Source organism: Marmota marmota, unplaced genomic scaffold (assembly GCF_001458135.2).
Source record: "Marmota marmota marmota unplaced genomic scaffold, marMar, whole genome shotgun sequence".
In the NCBI taxonomy this organism is placed as follows: domain Eukaryota; kingdom Metazoa; phylum Chordata; class Mammalia; order Rodentia; family Sciuridae; genus Marmota; species Marmota marmota.
This window is the reverse complement of record NW_025999853.1, coordinates 6,072,221-6,095,049: the sequence shown is the minus strand read 5'-3', so window position 1 is coordinate 6,095,049 and position 22,829 is coordinate 6,072,221. Positions and strand designations below refer to the sequence as shown.

The 22,829-nt window shown below is 36.7% G+C and overlaps 1 protein-coding gene across 3 annotated transcripts in view; it reads left to right on the top strand.

Moving 5' to 3' along the window:
* The window catches only part of Polr3b (RNA polymerase III subunit B), a 130,053-nt gene that overhangs the window by 55,484 nt on the left and 51,740 nt on the right, over positions 1-22,829 (top strand). For all 3 annotated transcript variants that reach the window (XM_015482813.2, XM_048802616.1, XM_048802619.1), the window contains exons 13-19: positions 1,597-1,758; positions 6,747-6,947; positions 8,742-8,904; positions 10,062-10,215; positions 13,228-13,302; positions 13,815-13,913; positions 17,823-17,950. In XM_015482813.2, the coding sequence (XP_015338299.1) occupies positions 1,597-1,758; positions 6,747-6,947; positions 8,742-8,904; positions 10,062-10,215; positions 13,228-13,302; positions 13,815-13,913; positions 17,823-17,950 (982 nt within the window). The remainder of the gene's footprint in view (positions 1-1,596; positions 1,759-6,746; positions 6,948-8,741; positions 8,905-10,061; positions 10,216-13,227; positions 13,303-13,814; positions 13,914-17,822; positions 17,951-22,829) is intronic.

Genomic DNA, 22,829 nt, shown 5'->3' with positions numbered 1-22,829 from the left:
CAGTCCTACCAGCAATGTATGAATGTACCTTCCCCCCCCCCATCCTTGCCAACACTTATTATTGCTTATATTCTTGATAATTGCCATTCTGACTGAGTAGTTTTGATTTGCATTTCTCTAATTGCTAGAGATGATGAACATTTTTTCATATGTTTGTTGATTGATTATATTTCTTCTTCTGTAAAGTGTCTGTTCAGTTCCTTAGCCCATTTATTATTTGTTTTTTTGGTGTTAAGTTTTTTGAGTTCTTTATATATCCTGAAGATACATGCTCTATCTTTGCAGGTGGCAAAGATTTTCTCCCATTCAGTAGGCTCTCTTTTCACATTTTTTTTCTGTAATTGTAGATGGACAGCATGCCTTTATTTTATTGGTTTATTTTTTAATGTGGTGCTAAGGATCGAACCAGTGCCTCACACATGCTAGGCAAGTACTCTGCCACTGAGCCCCAGCCTCTCTGTTCACATTCTTGATTGTTTCCTTTGCAGTGAAGAAGCTTTTTAGTTTGATACCATCCCATCTATTGATTACTGATTTTAGCTCCTGTGCTTTAGGAGTCTTGTTGAGTTATTAGGTCCTAAGCTAACATGTTCGAGTGTTGGGCCTACTTTTTCTTATAGTAGGTGCAGGGTCTCTGGTCTGATGCCTAGGTCCTTGATCCATGTTCAGTTGAGTTTTGTGTTGGGTGAGAGATAGGGTTTTCATTTCATTCTGCAACATATGGATTTCCAATTTTCCCAGCAGCATTTGTTGAAGATGCTATCTTTTCTCCAGTGTATGTTTCTGGCACCTTATTTATGTAGGTTTGTCACTAAGAATACTGATTCTTAAAGTGCCCCTTCCTTCCAGCTGCTCTGACTTCTCCTGGGTACTTGTTAGAAATGCAGATTATTACTGTCTACCCTAGACTTACTGAGTCACAAACTGTAAGGGTGGGGCTAGCACTTTGTGTTTTAACAGTCCTCGGCATGTAACCTTGGCATGGTTACTGACCCTTCTAAAGTTTGAGAACTACTGCTGTAGGGGCTACACCTAGGAGAAAAGCTACTGGGTATAAATGATGGGTAAATAATGGCAGGTTGTTTTCTAACTGATTTGCATTTTTACCAGTGTTACAGGAAAGTTCAAGTGGCTCTACATCTTTGGTTTCATTAACTTTTTATTGGTAACCCCCCCCCCCCACACACACACACACATACTCTTTTTTTTGGTTTGAATGTTTTTATTTATAAAATTAAAAATTAGGTCTCTAGTCAGTGAAGTCTAAACAACTGGAAGTGACTAGTTTAAAGGTGTCTCTGAGTGCAAGATGATCTTACCATCTTTGCTCTCTACTGTAGTGTCAGGCATATAGAAAATCATGTATGTATCTGTCAAACTGAATTTTAAAATACATATTTTTAAGAGTTTCTTTGTCTTTTTTATTTTAAAAACAAAGCCTCAGAGTTTATTGAAACAGCCCTGAAGGGTGGTGTGTAGAGCTCAGTGGCAGAGGTGCTGGCTGGCATGTGGGCGGTCCTGGGTTCAGTCTTCAACACTGTTTTGCTTTATGAAAAATCATCATATACTTTTCTTTCTTTTTCTTTTTTCTTTTAGCTTTTATCTCTTCTTTTTGAAGATTTGTTCAAAAAATTTAATTCTGAAATGAAGAAGATTGCAGACCAGGTGATTCCTAAACAAAGAGCAGCCCAGTTTGACGTTGTGAAACACATGCGCCAAGACCAGATCACCAATGGCATGGTGAATGCTATTTCCACTGTAAGTCTTCTTTTAGGATTTTGGAGTTTGTGAATTTATTCAGTGAAATGGAGATTTAAAGGACTTCAAGAATCCAGGTTGTGTGTGTGTGTTTGTGTATGAATTTAAAGGAATGTACAAATAAAAATTTTCTGCTTTGGAAAACATAGTCTAAAGTGTAAATTGTCTAATAGTTTAATACTGTAGTAACCTGAAAGTTTAATACTGTAGTAACCTCCCTCAGCTGTGGGTTTTGCTTTCCATGCTTTGTTTCATTTACTCATCTTCAACTGATATCTGAAAATATTAAATGTATAAGTTTTAAATAACTTTTATTACCGTATATTTTAATTTTCAAATTTTATTGTTAGTTATTATTGTTTACCTCTTACTGGCCTAACTTACAAAACAAACTTCATCATAGGTTACTTATGTATAGAAAACACATAGGATGTATAGGGTTCTGTGCTTTCTGCAGTTTCAGACATCTACCAGGGTCTTAGAATGTATCATGACTACTGGTAACTTTCCTGCCAAATTATACTTCCTTCTATATAAGACAAAAAGAAAATAGATAACACATGGAGGGGAAAATTCTTCCCTTTAAACTATTAATAACCTTTCTTTTAATAACCTTTTCTTTTAACTTTCTTTTTTGTATAATAAAATTGACGTATTTCAGGCAGGTTTATTATTTGGCAAGTTTTGTCCAAAACAATACAAAAATGTTTCATTTCACATTTAACCTAATGTTTCATTTAGCTTATATTCTTCAGAGACCTATCAGCTGTTCCTTTCCTGAGCAATGAATTCAGTCCTCAGCAGCTGCTGTATATTCAGGGTCTCCAGCTATTCACCAAAGGTTATCAGATAGGTTTTAGCTCCCATTTTTGAAGCATAGCAACTATAGGTCTATCTGATGAAGTCTGGTTCACATTTTTGATGCCATACGTACAATTAGTTTTATGGATGGGATCTTGTCCCAACAAAAGGGTAGTGTAGCCCAACACAATGATTCCCATAACGATGAGAGAATGAGTGCAGACCTGCTTCAGTAGTTGACTTTGGAAATTTCCAGTGGTCTGTGTGAGCAGCACCTATAGTGATAGCTGCACCTAAAGTGGAGGTGCACCCTGCCTCTGTGCCATTTAGGCTCTTTAAGCATGCTTTTGTGAGAACTGCTTTTCCTTGCTTCCTGACCCATTTTTTTAGGTCACAACAGCTGTTTGGAATAGTTTTTTTGCTTAGTGGCTTTGCTTTATCTCCCTGACAGGGCTGCTTATTAAGAAAATTAGTAGTAGGCTTTGTGGCAGGTGTACCCCAATATGAAGGCGACCAGGAAAGATGAACCTATAATGTTCTGTAGTGTTGCTTTAGTAGAATTCTTAATATTTTTAGACTCTTTGACTATTTCTCCCTTTTGTAAAAAACCTGCAGAATACTGGGACAAATTCTCATGCTGAACATCTTGGCTTCACTCCCTACCTACTTCCTGATTGCTATCAGCTGCTGCCTTATTTTTAGCTTTCTACCAAATATTTTTTTACCTTATTTATTCTTATATTATATTTATTCTTATTTTTTACCTTATTTATTCTGTCTGGGCATAAGTTAGTTTACTAGATTCTTTCTCATTTCAAGGATAAATGGAGTTACCTAAATGAGCAATATAAATAAGTTAATTTGTGAAATTTGTGTATTTGCTCTGTTTCCTTGTTTTATAATAGAATTTCTTCTTAGAATGAATTCTTTTCCACATTATCAAAAACTCAAGGTTTTGAAGTGATGGAGCTTTGTTGTAATGAAGAGAAAACTTCAATTTGTGAAGGAGCTCCAGCGAAGTCATATATTTCAATATGAACAGATCACTTAATATCTTTTTGTAGCCATGCAATTTATCTACTATGAAGGTGTCTAAGCTGGGATCCAGAAGTCTGCGTCCTGAAATTTGAGTGTCAGATTTTGTGTTCATAGTATTTTGTACATTTTTCTCAAGAAAATATTTATAGTTGTCATTAGGTTCTTTTTTAAAAATTGGTTCTTTTTAGTTATACATGACAGTAGAATCCATTTTGATATAATTATACAAGCCTGGAATGTATCTTTAACTAATTAGGACCCCATTCTTGTGGATGTACATGATGGTGGGATTCACTGTGGTATATTCATATATGAATATAGGAAAATTATGTTAGGTTTACTCCACTCTTTTCCTATCCCCACTTCCTTCCCTTCATTCCCCTTTATCTAATCTACAGAACTTTCCTCCCTCCCTCCCTTATTGTGAGTCAGCTTCCACATATCAGTGAAAATATTCAGCCTTTGGTTTTTGGGATTGATTTATTTTACTTAGCATAATAGACATAAAATCATTCTTACTTGCTATAATACTGATGTGTATATATGCCACATTTTCTTTATCCATTCATCTGTTGAAGGGCGTCTAGGTTGGCTCCATAGTTTAGCTATTGTGAATTGTGCTGCTATATATCTGCTATACAGATGCAACTGTATCACTATAGTATGCTGATTTTAACTTCCTTGGATATATACCAAGGAGTGGGATAGCTGAGTCAAATGGTGGCTCCATTCCAAGTTTTCTGAGCAGTCTCCATACTATTTTCTAGAGTGGTCTCACCAATTTACAGTCCCACCAACAATGTATGACTGTACCCATTTCCCCACATCTTCACCCACATTTATTGTTACTAGTATTCTTTATACACACACACACACACACACACACACACACCAGGAATTGAACTCAGGGGCACTTGGCCACTGAGCCACATCTTCAGCCCTATTTTGTATTTTATTTAGAGACAGGGACTCACTGAGTTGCTTAGCACCTTGCTGTTACTAAGGCTGTCTCTGAACTTGCCATCCTACTATCTCAGCCTCCCAAGCCACTGGGATTTCAGGCTTGCACTACAGCGCTCAGCTTGTTAATGGTATTCTTCATAATTGCCATTCTGACTGGAGTGAAATGAAATCTCAGTATAGTTTTAATTTGCTAGAGATGTGGAGCATTTTTTCATATATTTGTTGATCACTCATATTTTTTCTGTGAAGTGACTGTTTAGTTCTTTTGCCCATTATAGATTGGGTTATTTAGTTTAATTTTGGTATTAAGGTTTTTGAGTTCTTTATATATCCTCGAAATTAGTGATCTGTTAGGGGGGCAGGTAGCAAGATTTTCTCCCATTCTGTAGGCGCTCTCTTTAGGCTTTTGATTATTTTCTTTGCTGTGAAAAAAGCTTTTTAGTTTGATGCCATCCCATTATCGATTTTACTTCTTGCACTTTAGGGGTCTTGTTAAGGAAGTCAGTTCTTGTGCCTGTATGTTAAAGAAGTCAGTTCCTATGCCTTTATGTTGGAGTATTGGGCCTACCTTTTATTCTAATATGTGTAGGGTTTCTGGTCTAATACCTAGGTCCACTTTGATCTGAATTTTGTGCAGGGTGGGAGGTACGGGTTAACTTTCATTCTATTACATATGGATTTCCAGTTTTCTCAGCAGCATTTGTGGAAGAGGCTGTCTTTCCTCCAGTGTATATTATTGGTACTTTTGTCTAATATGGGGTAACTTTTGTCTAATATGGGTAATTTCTGTGGTTTTGTCTCTGTGTCTTCTATTCTGTCGGCCTGTTTGGGTGCCAGTACCATGCTGTTTTTCTTACTGTAGTTCGTAGTATTATTTAAGGTCTGGTATTGTCATGTCTCCTGCGTCGCTTTTCTCACTAAGGATTCCTTTGTCTATTCTTGGCCTCTTTAGTTTTCCAGATGAATTTCATGTCATCAGGTTTTTCAAGGAGAAAGAAGAATCACTGCAGATATAGTTTTTCTCTATGGAATCAGAAAGATAATTGAGCCAACCATTTTCTTGGATATTTTGTTTTCTAAAGTATTAAGTTTTTTTTTTTTTTTTGAGAGAGAGAGAGAGAGTGAATTTTTTTTTAATATTTATTTTTTAATTTTGGGCGGACACAACATCTTTGTTTGTGGTGCTGAGGATCGAACTCAGGCTGCACGCATGCCAGGCGAGCGCACTACCGCTTGAGCCACATCCCCAGCCCAAGGATATTTTGTTTTCTGCTTTGCTTTTTTGATGCATATTATTTTTTGTTAATTGAATTATATTTGGGGGATATAATTTAATGCGTACAGCTGTAATCCAACTATAAAATAATATATTTAATATACTATGACATATTTATTGCATAGGATTTAAGCAAATTTAATTTTCAGGAGTCATTTATATGAATCTATTCCACTATTGGCATGATAGCCACAGAGAATATACAGCTTTTAATATGAACATATATAATTTTTTGGGCTGGGGATGTGGCATGTGTGCGGCCTGGGTTCGATCCCCAGCATCACATACAAACAAAGATGTTGTGTCCGCCGAAAACTAAAAAATAAATATTAAAAAATTCTCTCCTCTCTCTCTCTCTCTCTAAAAAAAAAATATGAACATATATAATTTTTTGACTCAGACCTGATGAAGAAAGCTATAGTGTATTCATTATTCCTAATAACTGCTATGAGTCATTTTTCTGTTGCTGTATTTTCCTCTAATTAAGACTAACTTTGGAAGACATCCAAATAATAGTGTATTCCAACATGAAATTATCTCTTTGGGCTTCAAACTCATTTTACCTTTGATCAGCTGACTTATTGCTTCCAGTGGACCCTTGGGTTAAACTGACATGTTCCACGTGTGAGTTTTTCAGATGACGACTACACTGACATGATAGGGTTGAAAGAGTGAAGCATTCTGAGATTGTTGCTAGACATAGTTTGTGTTCATCATATTCCTGGAAAACCTCAGCAAGTAGCTGCATAAGTTTTAATTTTAATTGTGACATTTTGATTTAGAAATAAATATCCTGGCTTTAATTTCATGAGCAAGCAGTTCCTATTCTGAACTTCTCAGAGTGACTCCTCAGATTCAGGCAGCATACGAAAGGGTTACTGGTAGTCTCATGTCTGTCATTTTTCTACAGGGAAATTGGTCTCTAAAGAGATTTAAAATGGACCGTCAAGGTGTGACCCAAGTCTTGTCACGCTTGTCATACATATCTGCACTGGGCATGATGACAAGAATCTCTTCCCAGTTTGAAAAAACCAGGAAAGTGAGTGGTCCTCGCTCCCTCCAGCCATCTCAGTGGGGAATGCTCTGTCCTTCGGACACTCCTGAAGGAGAGGTAAGGCACCTGTGTACAGTGTCAGAGGACATACTTGTTGGAGTCTGGGGCTGGGGATTCTGCTTCTGCTCTCATTTTCCAGCCCATGTCTTTTTCTTAGATTAACCGCTTATCTGGCAAGAAATAATGATGTAATTTGTTAAGAGTATATCAATATAATTCCAAAACCAGTGTCTGCAGAAGCATTTGATAAAGAAATTCATGGTCCACATTGATTTTGCCTATAATAGTTTATCCCAAGAATCAGTCAATCATATGAAGAGGGGATTAGAACGTGAAGGACAATTGAGAGACCCATCACTTTTGATGCTCAAATGGATCCTTTTTTGAGTAGCTTTTTATTTCCTTTAGATGTGCTTAGAGGACATTGTGTACTCAGGTATAGCTAACTAAGCGTGTGCAGTCCAAAACCTGATAATTCTGACTCACTTAGTGTCATTACCTAAATGCCAAACAAAGGGGCTTACTCCCATTCCTCCCTGCGACATGGCCCCTTTCTCCATTGCATTACCATTGTTAGTTTCTCTTGCTTCCATTTCTTTTAAATCAAACCTCCAAAGAAGGAAGGTTTACCATTGTACCTCAGGCTCCTAACATAGAGCCTCATTTAGAATGGAGGCCCAATAAATACATATTGAATGAATAAATAAGTTAATTTATGATCAGTAAAAAAATGTCAGTTCCAAAATATAACAAATGTTATGATTTGAGAGGGGTAGAAAATAGGATTCTATGCACTTGTGATTTTTAAAAACTCTTCTCCCAGTATGGTAATTCACATAAATTGGTACAGTTTTTCAAATTTGCATGAGTTAAACATCTTGAGCTTTGGAGCACTGTGTTTCTCAGAGATTCCTTCAGCTAACTTTATTAAGTGGCTAAGTGGCTACTTTGTGCATATAGAAAATGGTTTCCAAGAATTGAAGTTACAGTCTTTAGGTGTCACCCGTGTCCTGAGTGTTTTCTGCTTTTGCTATGTTTTTTCTTATTGATACTTTTGTTGTAGATTTTTGGGGTTGTATAAAAGTCGAAAAGTTCTTGTTATTTTTTTATTATGAAATAATTTTACATACAAAAAATTGCAACTAAGACTTTCCATAATCTTACACCTAGATTCCCCAATGTGAGCATTTTATGTAATCTTATCACAGTTATTGACCTCATGAAATCAACATTAGTGACAATGCCATAGACTGTAGACCTTGTTCAGATTTCCCCCAGTTGTCCCAACAATGTCTGTTTCTGATCCAGGTCATGTGTTGCTTTAGTCACCATGCCTCCTGAGTCCCTTTCAGTCTGGAGCAGTCCTTTAGTCTTTCTTTGCCTCTCATGACCAAAAAACTTTATAGAGTTCTGGCTAGTTATTCTGTAGAAAGTCTCTCTTTTCCTGCCAGAAGTTTTCTGTTTTTGTGTAGCTAGATTTATTATTGTTTTTCTTTACTCTTTTCCTATATTATATCATTGTAATGACTTTGATATTCCACTCTCTGGGAAAAATAGTTTCTATAATGTTTCTTTCCTTTTTTTGTACATTTATGATATCATTATCTGTAATTGCAAATATACTGTGCTGAGCATTTATGTGGCTACATCTATTTTACATCTTTTCTTGTTACCTGAGTATAAATTTCTCTGGGCAAAAGGGCATGTACATTTTAAGTTCTTTTTGTAAATTACCAAAATGTCCATTAAGAGATTATACTGCTTTATATTGCCACCAGCAGAGTAGTGAGCTATTTTCAGACACACACTGTACTAATATTCATTCTTAGAAATGATTGTCTTATGTTTTAGGCCTGCGGTTTGGTTAAAAATTTGGCCCTTATGACACACATCACAACTGATATGGAAGATGGACCCATTGTTAAATTAGCCAGTAACTTGGGAGTAGAAGATGTGAATTTATTATGTGGAGAAGAGCTCTCTTACCCAAATGTGTTTCTCGTCTTTCTCAATGGTGGGTATATTATAGAGACATGTTCATCCTTAATAACCTGTTGGGAGTAGGGAAGGAGTCAGTTAATATACTTATATTTAAATCACAAACATATTCTAACTCTGAGCCTAAGAAGGACCTTGATTTTAAGGTGGAAGGAAGACAGTGATTCTACTGGCTGCATTATCCAAAGTTCTGAGAGGACACAGCTGTGTGAGTGAAGGATAACACTGCAAAGACTGACTGCTTTCCCCCTTTTGCAACTGCTAACATATTTACAGTGGAATAAGGTTCAGCATGGTACCTTAAATATCTGAGTTGCCCTGTAAAATAACCAGGTCAGCCCTTACAGTGAGTTGAATGTATTCAGCCATTTGATCCTGGATATGTTAGCAGTCTGTGGCAAGAAGTTCCCTCTCTTCTGACCCACTTTCACTTACCTCTTCCTGCCTCCTTCAGAGCCCACCAGAGGCTGGGCAGTAGTGCGCCCGTCCTTTCTCCTTTTGACTTGGTGGTTTGTGTGCCTGCCTGATGTGCTCACCCCTGACCACTTAGGTCATGTCTTTCTCTTCTCCCCAATTAGGGATCCACTAACCCTTGCAGGTAGGGCCTGCCAAGGGAGAGTCAGGACCTCAACAGGGCTGTTAACTATCTACCTTCTCCAGTGAATCCAAGAAGCTAACAGTGCATGAACTCTTGGCCTGCACTCTGTCCTGGTGCCTCTGAATCCTTTTGAAAATGGGAGGAAAGCCCAGTGTCTTCGTTTCATAGATGCTGAGCAGATGATCAGTCACTAGGTGTGGGGCAGAATCCTCAGCACTTTCAACTCATTCATCTTCTTAATCTCCCAGTGGAAGTGATAGAGCCAGTGGGCACACGCTGGTGGTGTGGATGCACATGTACACTCACAGCACTGTGCTGGCAGACGAGAACAGTGCAATTCACTTGCACTGCTCCTCAGCCAGTGTGTGATAGGACTGGCCCTGGATTCCAGGGCCCCAGGATGGCCTTGACCATTCCCTGTGCTGCTTCCCTCAGCCTATGGATGGCCACATGTTAATAACTATTTTCAAATGACTATTCAGTATTCCTGTGTTGGGTAAATATTTTATATGAGATTAGGTTTATATTTTGTTCCTATCTTACCTCTTCTTACTTCTTTTACTTCTTTTTCTTAGGTAACATTCTGGGTGTCATTCGAGATCATAAAAAGCTAGTGAATACATTTCGACTGATGCGAAGAGCAGGATATATCAATGAATTTGTTTCCATCTCAACAAATCTTACAGATCGGTGTGTTTATATTTCCTCTGATGGAGGAAGATTGTGCAGGTATATATTGCTAGAAGAGTCTCTTTATATTAACTTTTGAAATAAATTGACTTTTTTTTTTTTTTTTTTTAGAGAGAGAATTTTTATTTATTTTTTTAGTTTTCGGCGGACACAACATCTTTGTTTGTATGTGGTGCTGAGGATCGAACCCGGGCCGCACGCATGCCAGGCGAGTGTGCTACCGCTTGAGTCACATCCCCAGCCCAAATTGACTTATTTTTGAAGCTTCTTTTTCCTTCTTCAATGTTAAGATACATTTAATTCAGTTAATAAACATTTCAAAGATTAATGGGAGACCATTGTTGCCCTCAGAGAGTTCAGTCTCCTGGGAGAGGAGAAATAATTATTATTAATGATAATCAACTGTACTATTAATAAATGTTAGTCACTACTTATTATTTTAATGGATATACTTATATATAAGGCTCTAACTACATTCAACCCTATGAGGTTGAATTATTATTTTCATTTAGCAAATGAGGAAATTGGGGTATTCCATGAAGTATTCCTGAGTAACTTACCCAGAGCTAGAGAATGGTGGAGTAAAGTTTTTTTTTTTTTTTTAAAGAGAGAGAGAGAGAGAATTTTAATATTTTATTTTTTAGTTATTGGCTGACACAACATCTTTGTTTGTATGTGGTGCTGAGGATCGAACCCGGGCCGCACGCATGCCAGGCGAGCACACTACCACTTGAGCCACATCTCAGCCCCGGAGTCAAGTTTTTAATGGGAATTCCTTAGAAGTCCCTTGACTCTAGCAGTTATGATTTTATCCTCTGTATTCCACTGCTACAAACTGCTTTAAAAGATTAATAGGATTGTGTTACTTGGGTATAGGGGAAATAAAGAAGGGCTGAGGAAAAGCAAGAATTTTAAAAATTACATTAGAACTAATGGAAAGTAGGTTAATATTGTTCATTCAGCAAATATTTATTAAGGATTTGTTATGCACAGGTACTGTCCAGCAGCTGAAGGTACAGTGATGAATATGATATAGTCTCTGGTCTTTGGGGGACATGCAGGGGCATCAATTAAGGTCATTATGGTGTTTCAGAAGCCTTCACTTATTTTCTAGTTGTAATTTTTCAACTCCTGATGATGTTAGGTATAAGGCAGTGAGCTAGCAATAGTTGGAAAGCAGAACTGGAAGAGCGGACTGCCATTGTCTGTCTGTCCCTCATCCTTTCCTCCTTCTAGTTATACTATATTCTCCTTTGGGGACTGCCCCTCCCTACTGCATACTGTGTGAAGGCTTTCCTTGCCTAGCAAAAGGTCAGGTATAAGATCCAAGTGAGGCCAGTCATACTCCCTCATCAGATTCATCAGTTGAATTCAAGTAGAATAAATCAAGGGAGGCAAGTAGTTGACATGCTGCCAGTGACCCATGCAAGAGTCTGCCTATTACTCCTTTCTTTCTGGATCCTTGTAGTTGCTGTGATTCCTGTTCTTTCTATGCCTGAACATTTCTCCTTTTTCTTTGATTCTTGTCCGTCCAGTAAATTCTTAGTTTTTCCAGTAAATTCCATGTTGCTTAAATTAGCAAGAATAAGTTTCTCTTAAATATACCGGAGAATGATATGTGTTCAGTCTTATCTTGCCAGTTATTGATTTGTGTGACTCTGAGTATAATATACAAGTCTGAGCCTTGGTTTCCTTGGCTGTAAAATGGAAATAGTAAAGCCTTCCTAGGATTATCCTGAGAATAACTGGCAAGGTGTGGTAAGTTCTTGTAGGGTGCTAATCACATATAATGTGCTTAACAACATGGCCTCATTAGTGGCAGGAAAAACAATGACATGTTCCAGGTTGGCTTTTTAAATGATTTTTCTCTTTCATTACATACAGCATAATAAAGCATATTCTAAAACAAAACAAGTTTTTTTTTTTTTTTTTAGCAGTAATTTTACAATGGCAGACTATAGATATGGCAGGAAAAATAGTGGGTTTTATTGAGTTAGTGATCTCTCTCTTCAATTCCTGTGTCTGCCTTCACTTCTGAGTCTTAACCTGAGCTATGCTGCAGCCCTCCCATGTGACATCAGGTCACTCTGCTTCCCTCCAGTGAATAAGCCAGAATTTCAAGGTACTGTTGATTTCCATGAAAAGCTCACCCAGTTCACTTTTCAGCAGCTCATGTTCCCCTTTTGTGATTATGCAGATCCTCTTCTTAACAGTTTAAAGTGCTCATTAGTCCTCACATAGTTATTTGGGCTTCAGGGTGCAGTGCACAAGTGTCGGCTGGTTTCTTGCTTCTCTATGTGAGAGCTGCTGTCCAAATAGCAACGGCCCTTGACGTTTCCATGCTGCATGCCATCCTTTGTGTCAGTGTTTCCTCGCAGTGGCGAAGCCCTCATCGGCAAGTCACCACTGACAGTTACAGGTTAATCTACCCAAGTGCTCTCTCTACCTTCCACCCAGTATGCCAGTGGAGATCATGGAGTAAGGAAGCCTCATTCTTTGCAAAAGTATAGCCATTCGTTTTTGTCAAGAATAGTTAAAGTAACCTATTAGTCTATCTCAGTGGTGCTTATCCTAAATCAGACCATTCCAGAACATCTGGGTATTCATCATCACATCCTTACAACAAATGCCATCATTACCCTTGGTGACAGTGTTGTTGCCAGCTAGCTTTATGGGTTTATAGCAGTTTCCTCTTACTTGTGGGTGGCATGTTCCAAGACCCTCTGATACATTTACAGTTTTAAAAAATATGACATGTGACAAAGTTTTCATTTCCTTTCTAGACTTTGTTGAGTATCGTTTTTGTGTTGCCTTTTCATTTAAAACTGTGTGTGTATGTGTGTGGTGTGTATTTGTGTTTGAGAAAACACCTGTGTGCATGCAGGTAGAGGCCCCTGTATGGTTACATATGCCAAAATTAGTGTTCTCAAGCAATCTGTGAATAACTTTGATCATTTCTACATATTCCCTTATTTCATTATAACAGATATTACTTGCTGGTATAACTCTTCTGTGAAATTACTATTAAGTTGTTATTTTTTTCCTTCCTAGACCTTACATAATTGTTAAGAAACAGAAGCCAGCAGTCACAAATAAGCATATGGAAGAGCTGGCTCAGGGGTACAGGTAAATGGCCAGAAGTAAAAATAATGTTATTTGATGTTCTTTTAAGAAAAGTACATTTTCATTTTTGATCTCTTAATTTCTCCCCATCAAATATACCAGTCTGTTTAAAAAAAAATGTTTTTTTCTCCTTATGAAGTTGCTTGGACATGGTAAAATACTTACCAGGTTAAATTGAAAGTCTTGGTGTAAATTTCTACACTAATAGTTTTTAGTGAGAAAAGAACTTACATTGATGTATATACTGTGGGTCTTTCATTATGTGGAGTTTCTGAAGTCAAATATTTTAGAAGTGAAAACCATATTAGGAAAAATCAGATACACTTAATGTTTTTATCTCAGTGATTTGTGATCACATTGTGATCCAAGGATAACCTGTTTCAAGTATCTCAGTATATTAATTCTGGGAGAGAAAGGTGCCTTGGGCCAAGTGAAAGCCAGTATCTTCTGTTGTTATATAAAATGTTTCAATAAAATGCTCTTTTATAATGTCCCTTTTATCATTATTTTCCTAGGAATTTTGAAGATTTCTTACATGAGAGTCTGGTAGAATATTTAGATGTGAATGAAGAAAATGATTGTAACATTGCACTCTATGAACATACAATTAATAAGTAAGTAGCATCTGTAGCAACTTTAATTAAAACTTTTTCTGACCATAGACACTGCCTTCTTTCCATTGTCCTCCCATTCTGTCGTGTACTCCTATAGTAGAAAACTGATAGAGGTGCACTGTTGTGTCGTGAAGCATACCTGTGACTGTCCCAATCGAAGGTACCACGAAGTTGCTAACAAGTCATCTTTAGACTTACTTATCTTTCCAGGCCGTGTGGCATTTAGTGTGTGTTTTTCTGAAAGAAATCATTTTTCTGATTTTAACATTCAATTACTGTAAAAATTGAAGTAATTAATTGGGCTACATGAAAATGGATTTCTTTCTTCTAGAAAAGTTTTATCAGTGGTCATCTGAATTCTTACTGCCAGAGGAAGAATTCCCTATAAAGATATCTCTAAGCATGAGATGAACTTGAGATGGTAATATGCTCATAGTGTTTTCTCCTTCATGTTACTCAAGCTGAAAATGTGGGTTTCAATTCAGCTACTCTCCCTGCCCATATCCACAACATTTCCTTGGCTTGTAATGTAAGCCTTCAAAATTCACCCACAATCCAGGCTCTTCCCACCACAGTCTGCCACCCTAGTCCATGTCATTGCTTGCCTGGACTCTTGCAGAAGTCTCCTGACTATTGTTCCCTGTGTCCCTATTCAGCCTGTTCCTCATAGAATAGTGTGCTCATGTCACATCTCTTCTCACATCCCCTGAAAGTCCTCGTAGGGGCCTTAGGTTCTTGCACATCTGCCCACGCTGTCTTCATCCTGCAGCAGCCTCCTCTTCCTCCCCTCACTCAGTTTCACCCACACTGGCCTCTCCTGAAGGTGCTCCTGGCATGCTGTGCCTCAGCACCTTTGCTGCCTAGAATTTCTCTCCCTTTCCCTCCCCCCACACACCTACAGGGATTCACTGTTTCACCTCCAGGTTCACCCAGGTGTCACCTTTTTGTGAGTCTTCTAACTTGTTTTAAAATTGAAAATCCTCTATCTCTAAATACCCTGTTCCCTGCTTAATTTTTATACTGTTTATTTTCTAGTCTTACCACTGTAGAGCAAAAGTTGTGTCTTGCTAGTTTATATGTATATGGTCTTTTCCCCTCCACTGTAAGCTTCATGAGGCTGAGTTTTATTTTTGTCTTTTTTTTTGAGGCTGAATTTTTTTAATCTCTTTTTTCATTGCTATAAATGCTTATGACTATTAGGATTACCCAATCATTGAACTATTTCGCACATAAAATTCATCTTATTTAAAAAATATAAAAATTGCTGTATTATTTAACTTATAAAGTTTTTTGAAGTGTAGAAATGCTTAAAGTAAAAACAATAAATTCCCTTCCTTCCTTATTCCAACAGACTCCACTCTGCTCAAGTAGATAGTGCTAATAGTTTGATCTTTGTTTTCTAGATATTTTTCTAAATGAGTATAAAAATACATAAGCTGATCCCCCACAATGCATATATTCAAGACACTGGTAACATGTTTTCAGTGGCTTAATTTTTAAACTTAATAGTGTCTTTTGGACATTTTCCATATTAATGCATGTACATGTATTTGAATATATGTATAAATTATTATTTTTCTGTTTATTAGTAAAGTATCTTCCTTCACATATGTAGTTTATTTAGTTTGTTCCCTATTAATAGAATATTTAGGTTTTTTCTAATTTTTCCCCAATTATAAGCAATAAGTTATTTACTTTTAATTTAAAGTGAATTTAAGTGCTTTATGCACATTGGAAGAGAAATCTCCTAACTCCTGTTCAGGACAGAAACTTATGGTGGTTATGATTTTAAAGTAAATAATTTTCCTTTTTTGTAAAATTAGAACTCAGAGTGTTTAGCACCACATAAAATTATTAGAAACTACGTGATCTTGTATATGTTGCTGTCCTGATAAAAGAAAAATTCTTTGATGTTTCCCTTTGGTTTTCTCTTTTAAACTCAACTCAGTCTTTATATCTGAAAAGTAGTTTTATTTCCATGGGGAATGTCAGCCTGGCTATTAATGGAATAAATATTTAAAATAAACTCTTTTATTCTGTCCTATAAAATGTAACTTTAAGCCCATGTTCTTGAAAACACAAAACAAAACCTACAACCCTTTCCTATCCTGCTGACAGGAGGCCCAAGGTAATGACAGAATGGAGCTTTGCCAGGTCCTAAGGAAAACAGTTTCTTCAACCAAGAGCTACTCAGAAAGTACCCACTCTCACCACACTAGGAACATATTTCAATACATGAGTATTAAAAGAAAAATGGATGGATAAATGAATAAGTAGAAAATCTTGGGCCAGATACATCACAACAAAATTTCTATGACAGATTAGGACCTAGTTTCTTGAAATCACTTCTCTCCATGGGACTATCAACCACCGAAATGTTAGGGTTCCACCTTCCAATCACTTGAGGTTAGAAGACCATGGATTCTGAGTGTGATACCTGTTACTGTCAGCAAAGGCCTAAGAATAATTTGGCTCCTCCTTCCTATTGAAATATCTGAGGTGCTTTGTCATTTAATCAAAAACTGGGTTTTCTGCAGAAATGTGTTATGAAAGTAATTAAGATTCTGGCACCTATGAGATGAACTCTTCCCTTTTGTTTAAAACCTTTAGCAATACTGTCCAATAAAAATATAGTGCAAGCCACTGATACAACTTCACATTTTCTAGTAGCCACATTTAAAAAGTAAGAAGAAACAGGTGAAATTAATAATAAATATTTTAACTTAACTCCGTATATTCAAAATAGTATCACATCAACATGTAATCAGTGTAAGAATCCTAAAATATTTTACTTTCTTTTTTCTACTATAAGTGTTCAAAATCTGATGTGCATTTATAGTGTGCATATCTCATCTTGGATGTTAAATTTCATCAGAAATACTCAATCTAATCTGATTTCATAACATTTTTAGTTGCAAAAGTAGATTCATAAATGTAAGCTACTCTGAACATAATTAGAAGGTTTTAAATAATCAGTTGAGGGGCTGGGGCTGTAGTTCAGTGGTAAAGTGCTTGCCTCAAATGTGTGAGGCACTGGGTTCGATCCTTAGCACCACATAAAAATAAATATACTGTATGTTTATCTACAACTAAATAAATATTTTCTTAAAAAATAATCAGTTGAGTTTTTAAATGTGTATTTGAGTTTCAAATTTTTAAATAAGTAAAATAAAAAATTTATTTCCTCAGTCACACTGGCCTAACATTTCAAGTGCAAAGTAGCCATAGTTAGCTGGACACAGTGGCACACACCTGTAATCCCAGAGGCTTGGGAGGGTAAGGCAGAAGGATCACGATTTCAAAGCCAGCCTCAGCAAAAGTGAGGTACTGAGCAACTCAGTGAGACCCTGTCTCTAAGTAAAATATAAAATAGTGCTGGGGATGTGGCTCAGTGATCAAGTGCCCCTGAGTTCAATCCCCATTAACTGTCCCCCCCCCTCAAAAAAAGTAGGCATAGTTAGTGAGTGGTTATGCTTTTAGTCCTCATACAGTGTCCTTACAGGGGATATGTTCCTCTCTAACGTGACAGCCTTCTCGTTGATAACGTGACAGCCTACCCATCCATATGCATATTACTAATACTGTATTTCTGTATTCAACATACTAATTTCTCTATATATTATATGTTAATAGTATGTTATAATAGTGCTTTATTTTTATGTATGCAATTCTATGCTGTCTCCCTTTTCTTGTATGTCTATCACTAATTCAGTTTTTATAATAATAGAAATTTTTAAGTTCTTAAGTTTTATTGTATTTTATTTAAGTATGTTTTTATTTTTCAGTTTTGCTAGCATCAAAATGTATAATCTTATAAATTCCTGGGAGAACTAGATAAAGATATTTTTATACTCTTTAAGAGACATTGATTTTAGTGCTTGACTCAGATGTCTAATTCTTGATTGGTAGAGATACCACCCACTTGGAGATTGAACCCTTCACTCTTCTCGGTGTTTGTGCTGGCCTGATCCCATATCCTCATCATAACCAGTCCCCAAGAAACACCTATCAGTGTGCCATGGGGAAACAAGCCATGGGTAAGATATCTTTCTCAAGCTTGATTTTAAATACTTGCAGGAAAGACTTACATTTTTATTCTTCACTAGTAGCATGTATTTGGTTCTATCAGGCATTGGTGATGCCTGAAAGTTGCCTGTGGAACTTGCAGTGCTTGCAGGAGCCCTGTCCTGATTAAAACTTAAAACAGAAATTCAGAAAATCGCTCTGAACTTGTTCCCTTAACAGAGTGACATATAATAAATATCACAGAATTAAAAGCAAGTAAATATGAAGAGCAAAGTTCTATAAAATGTAAATTGTTAACTCAGAGAAATGGGAGAAAGCAAAAAAAAAACTCAAGGTGAAGGGAGGAGGCAGAGAAAAAATAAAGATGCACATTATGTGCTAGAATGTAACTAGGATTTGTCTGGGTGATAATCATTAAACTCATTATATCCTTGTAGTTGCCTCTGCATCTCCTAAAACTACTACACCTGAGTTCATTTTCCTTCTTTTATATTTTCCTTTCTTTTCATCTCTCCATCTACTAATTTATCTATCAGTCCATCCATTCATCATCCAACCATTCATCACATTTGTTGAGCAAGACTATACCATATAAGGGTGTAACCTGAAAACAGATGAGACAGAGTCCTGTGCCTAAGGAGATCCTAGACTAGTAGGAGAGACCAAACCAACAAAACAGTAATTCAGTGTAGTTCAGTGAATGTTTAATAAATCAGCAGCCAGAGCCTAAAGAAATTAGAGGAGGAAGATAGAGCTGAGCTTGGCCTTGAAAGAGTGTTTTTCAAGGGTGGTGGAAATGTAAGCATTTCAGTGGGAAGTCTTGGTACTTTAGTGTGGCTATCTGATATTGAATGGAAGAAGTGTGTTTGAGAAGTACCGTATATTGAGTTTATGTTTTGTCTTGAAGATGATACAGAGGGAATTCCAATGCCTGCCCCACCACACCAAAAAAAAAAACAAGTTTTGCTTATAAACTTTTGAAATGGTTTTTTAAAATCATTTTAAACATAGTAAATTTTCTATAGATATATGCCTATGACATAAATATGATTTGCCATTCTCTAATTTTAAGGGATGTAAGGAACTTCAAGAAGAAGTTGTGAAAGTGTAGAGGGGAAGGTTTTTGCATTGCCTTTGGGGGTCAGTCAGAGTGCAGTCAGCTTCTTGCTAACCGACAACCATCTGAGCTGACCATAATTTGATGATTAAGGAATCCTATTTCTTTATTATGAATAGAGAGTAGACATATTACTTTTCAGTTTTTTATATTGCCCTTTGGCTAGCTGGGAAGAAATAAAAGCATGTTGCTCTGCTACCATTTACCTGAATGATATAAGGCTTGGACAGTTGGGAATAATTCCCAGTGGGAAAATCTAAACAGCAGCTCATCAGTTTTGCCTTCCCATTCATCCTCAGTGGCAGTGGAGGCTGAGGTCCTGCTTGTGCCTCTGACTCACTAACAAGTTGAAATATACAGTGCTGAACCCTGTGTGTCATGAAAGGGCTATCACTTCTATTGGGTTTACCAAACCATTTTGTTTCATGATGTGAATCCCGGCTGAAACAATATACCTTTTGTGTAGAACCTTCAGTAGAATTAAGGGAAGACTAATCACTTCATCGCTAATGCCACTCTTTATGTGTTTGAAGATTAAAACCAAAGAGCTGCATCTATCTCCACTTAGTGAAGCTTTTTTAAAAATAAAGAATAGGCATAAAGGAAAGAAATAATATTTTTATTTTTATAACACCACTCTCCACAAATAAAACAAAACATAAAAACAACCTTTATTTTGTGGCCCTGAGTATCTGAAGCGTTGGGTTAGTTACCACACACAGTTAAGCAGGATCAGTGTGTACAGAAAGCCAATTCAGTGTCTGTAGAGTTCTTTTGTAGTTTTCTGTGTGAAGGTTTTTTTCCTCGTTTTGTTTTGAGTGTCATTTGCAATTCATTGTCTGTGTTTTCTGAGGTTGGTGTATTCAGCTGCTCTGACCCTGGGTCCTGCACATTTAGCTCCTTGGATACAATCCTCTGACGTTACTGCTGACGCTAGGAAGACAAAAGCCACTGAATATCTTAAGTAATAAAAAAAAAAAAAAAGAGCCTTTGTTACTATTTGTTATTACAAAACACCTGACTGGAAAGAAAAGCATTGAGATAAAAGTACATTTAAAGTTAGCACATAACATGGACACATATCTCTTTGGACACTGAAATAGCTGCAGAAGTATTGAGCAAGGTCTATATGAAAAATCACAAAAGGAAAAGGTCAGTAGAGGGAGAAAATCCACAGCCGAGTTCCGGGTTTAAAAAGCAGACCTACGATTTTGAGTGGACTTCTGGATCATTTTAATTCCATGGAGTCTTGGCAGCTGATAACTAAAAATCATGTTCTCCCATTTTAAATAGGAGCCATCAATGAAGACTGTTTAAATCTCACAGAGATTCTTTGTAAATTTTCTTAAGTAATATTTTAGTTGCTGTTTATCTGTTACTCTATATGGAAAGTGAAAGACTAGTCCAGAGTTGATTCACTAAATATTCTAGCCAACCTGAAAAATTGCTGTGTACCAACTCCTATCCCTTTAATACCAACCTTCCCGTCCCATCAACAGTGTGAGGAAAGAAGTCATTTTCCATCACTGCAAAGGAGACTAACACTAGCACAAAACGGAGAAACTAAAAGCCTTACCTCATACATGGGAGAGATCTATTCCAACATGAAACACCAGTAGAGGGGGTTTCTTAGGTCTTTGGTACTTCAAGTTATTAATAAGTTCAAGTTTTCACGCAGCATCTGTCTGTGCTGCTGAGAAGCTCCCCTCGTTCGTGGATATGGCTCTGTGTTGTGACATGGCTCAGAGCAAGAAGTCAGGTAGACATCTGCAAATGGCAAGGTCTCCAGGTCACTCAGCTCTAGGAGCAAAAGCTCAGTGTTGGTGCTGCATTATGTAGAGTCTTGGTGGCACTCAGTGCTAAGTTCACATGAGTCACACTTTCATATCCTGCCCATTTTATTAGTTGGCAGTCCTCTAGTGGAACACTGTCCTGTTGAAAAGGATCACTCAGTCACTATCAGCTTAGTTAATGAATATGCATCACCGCCCTCCCTAGCCCCTCCGCAGCTTCTCACCAACCCTTCCTGCTTCAACTCCCAGTTGTTGGGACTTGTTTTTTTTTTTTTTTTTAACTCAGGAACTAATGCAGACTCTTTTTGTTTTCAATAGATTCTGTTTCTAAGCAAATAGTTTCTTCCCTTATGTTCCTCACTTAAGGGTAGGAATGGGATGTAATAGAAAGATGCTGGAAATTTTTGAAATATTCAAAACACATGACACACAAAGATCCTCACAAATTTTTTTTCCTTCTATACCTTTTTCCTACTCTTGGGGTATTCTTTGTTTTTTTAGCTATATTTATTTTTTGGGGGGTGCACAAAATAAAAAAAATATTTTTGGCCAAAGTATTCGTGACAGTTCTTTTTTTTTAGAGTTCTACTGTTAAAGTATTTTTTAAAATTATTGTAGCTGTTTTCGATACGAGCTTATGTAGTGTTCCTAAGACTAGAAATGTTGTCAATGAATATGTTTGAAGGTAAAATTAAAGTTTAGTATGTAGGTTAGATTTGGAGGTAGAGAGGGTGATATTGCAAGGTGATGGACTGTATGTTTTTATCATTACTGTACTACCAATATTGTTATTGTTCATAATGAATATTACCACTTACTGACTATCCCAATTTGGGTGGTGCTAGAGACTGAACTTAGGGCCTTGCCCATGCCAAGCATGTGCTCCACTACAGAGCTACACCCCAGCCCTCCAAAATTCTTGTATATATTTGTTCTTTTAAACACAAACATAATCCTGTGAGAAATAATATATGTTTTTTTTGGGGGGGGGAAGGATGCCGAATCCCAGTATGGTTGAACAACTAATAAGAGGTTATATTATGTCTTCTATTAACTTACTGAAATTCTTCTCAGCTAAAACTAACTTTTTTCCTCACTTCTTCCTAACCTCCATAGGTCACAGTTAGGCTGCCTTTCTGCTGGACTGCAAATTCTAACCTCCTTGAAGGCAGGAATGGTCCTTGTTTATTATTGTATCCTTACACCTAGCATAATGCCAGCTTAGTAGGTGGTATGGTGAGAGCCGAATAAATGTTCCAAAATCAGTGAATTCTTGGAGCATATAAAAAATTGTTAAGAAACCAGCAACAGATTTTCTAGATAATTTGAAACAGAACACATTGGAAGAATTAAACAACCTGATTTTGACTAACTGTAAAGCTATTATAATAAAGATACTATGGTATTGACAGACGGGCAGACATATAGGTGAATGGAACAGAATTATATATTAGAGTCCAAGAATAGATCCACACTTTTAAGGGCAATTGATGTTCAACGAATGTATTTCCAAAGTATTTCATTAATCAAAGAAAAATGTTTTGAACAAAATAAAATCTCTGACTATCAATGTGAGAAAAAGAATGAATGTCAATTTCAATCTCATACTATATAAAAATTAACACGAAATGAATCATAGCCGTAAATGTAGGAGTTAAAACCATAAAACATTAAAGACTGAAACAGTTGAAAATCTTTAGTAAGTTTTGACTTGAGAAAGTTTTCTTAGGACATAAAAAAATACAAATCATAAGAAAAATTAATTACTTGGACCTTCTCAAAATTAAACCTTTGCTCTCTGAAAGACAGGAATACAAATATGCAAGCCACAGTTTAGGAGAACGTATTTGTATCTCGCATGCATATATAATACATATAAACTCTTCAGTAAGAAGACAACTTAGTAAAAAGATAGGTAAAGCAAAACCACAACCAGGCACTTTTCAAAGCAATAGGAATCACCTATAATCATGTGTGCCT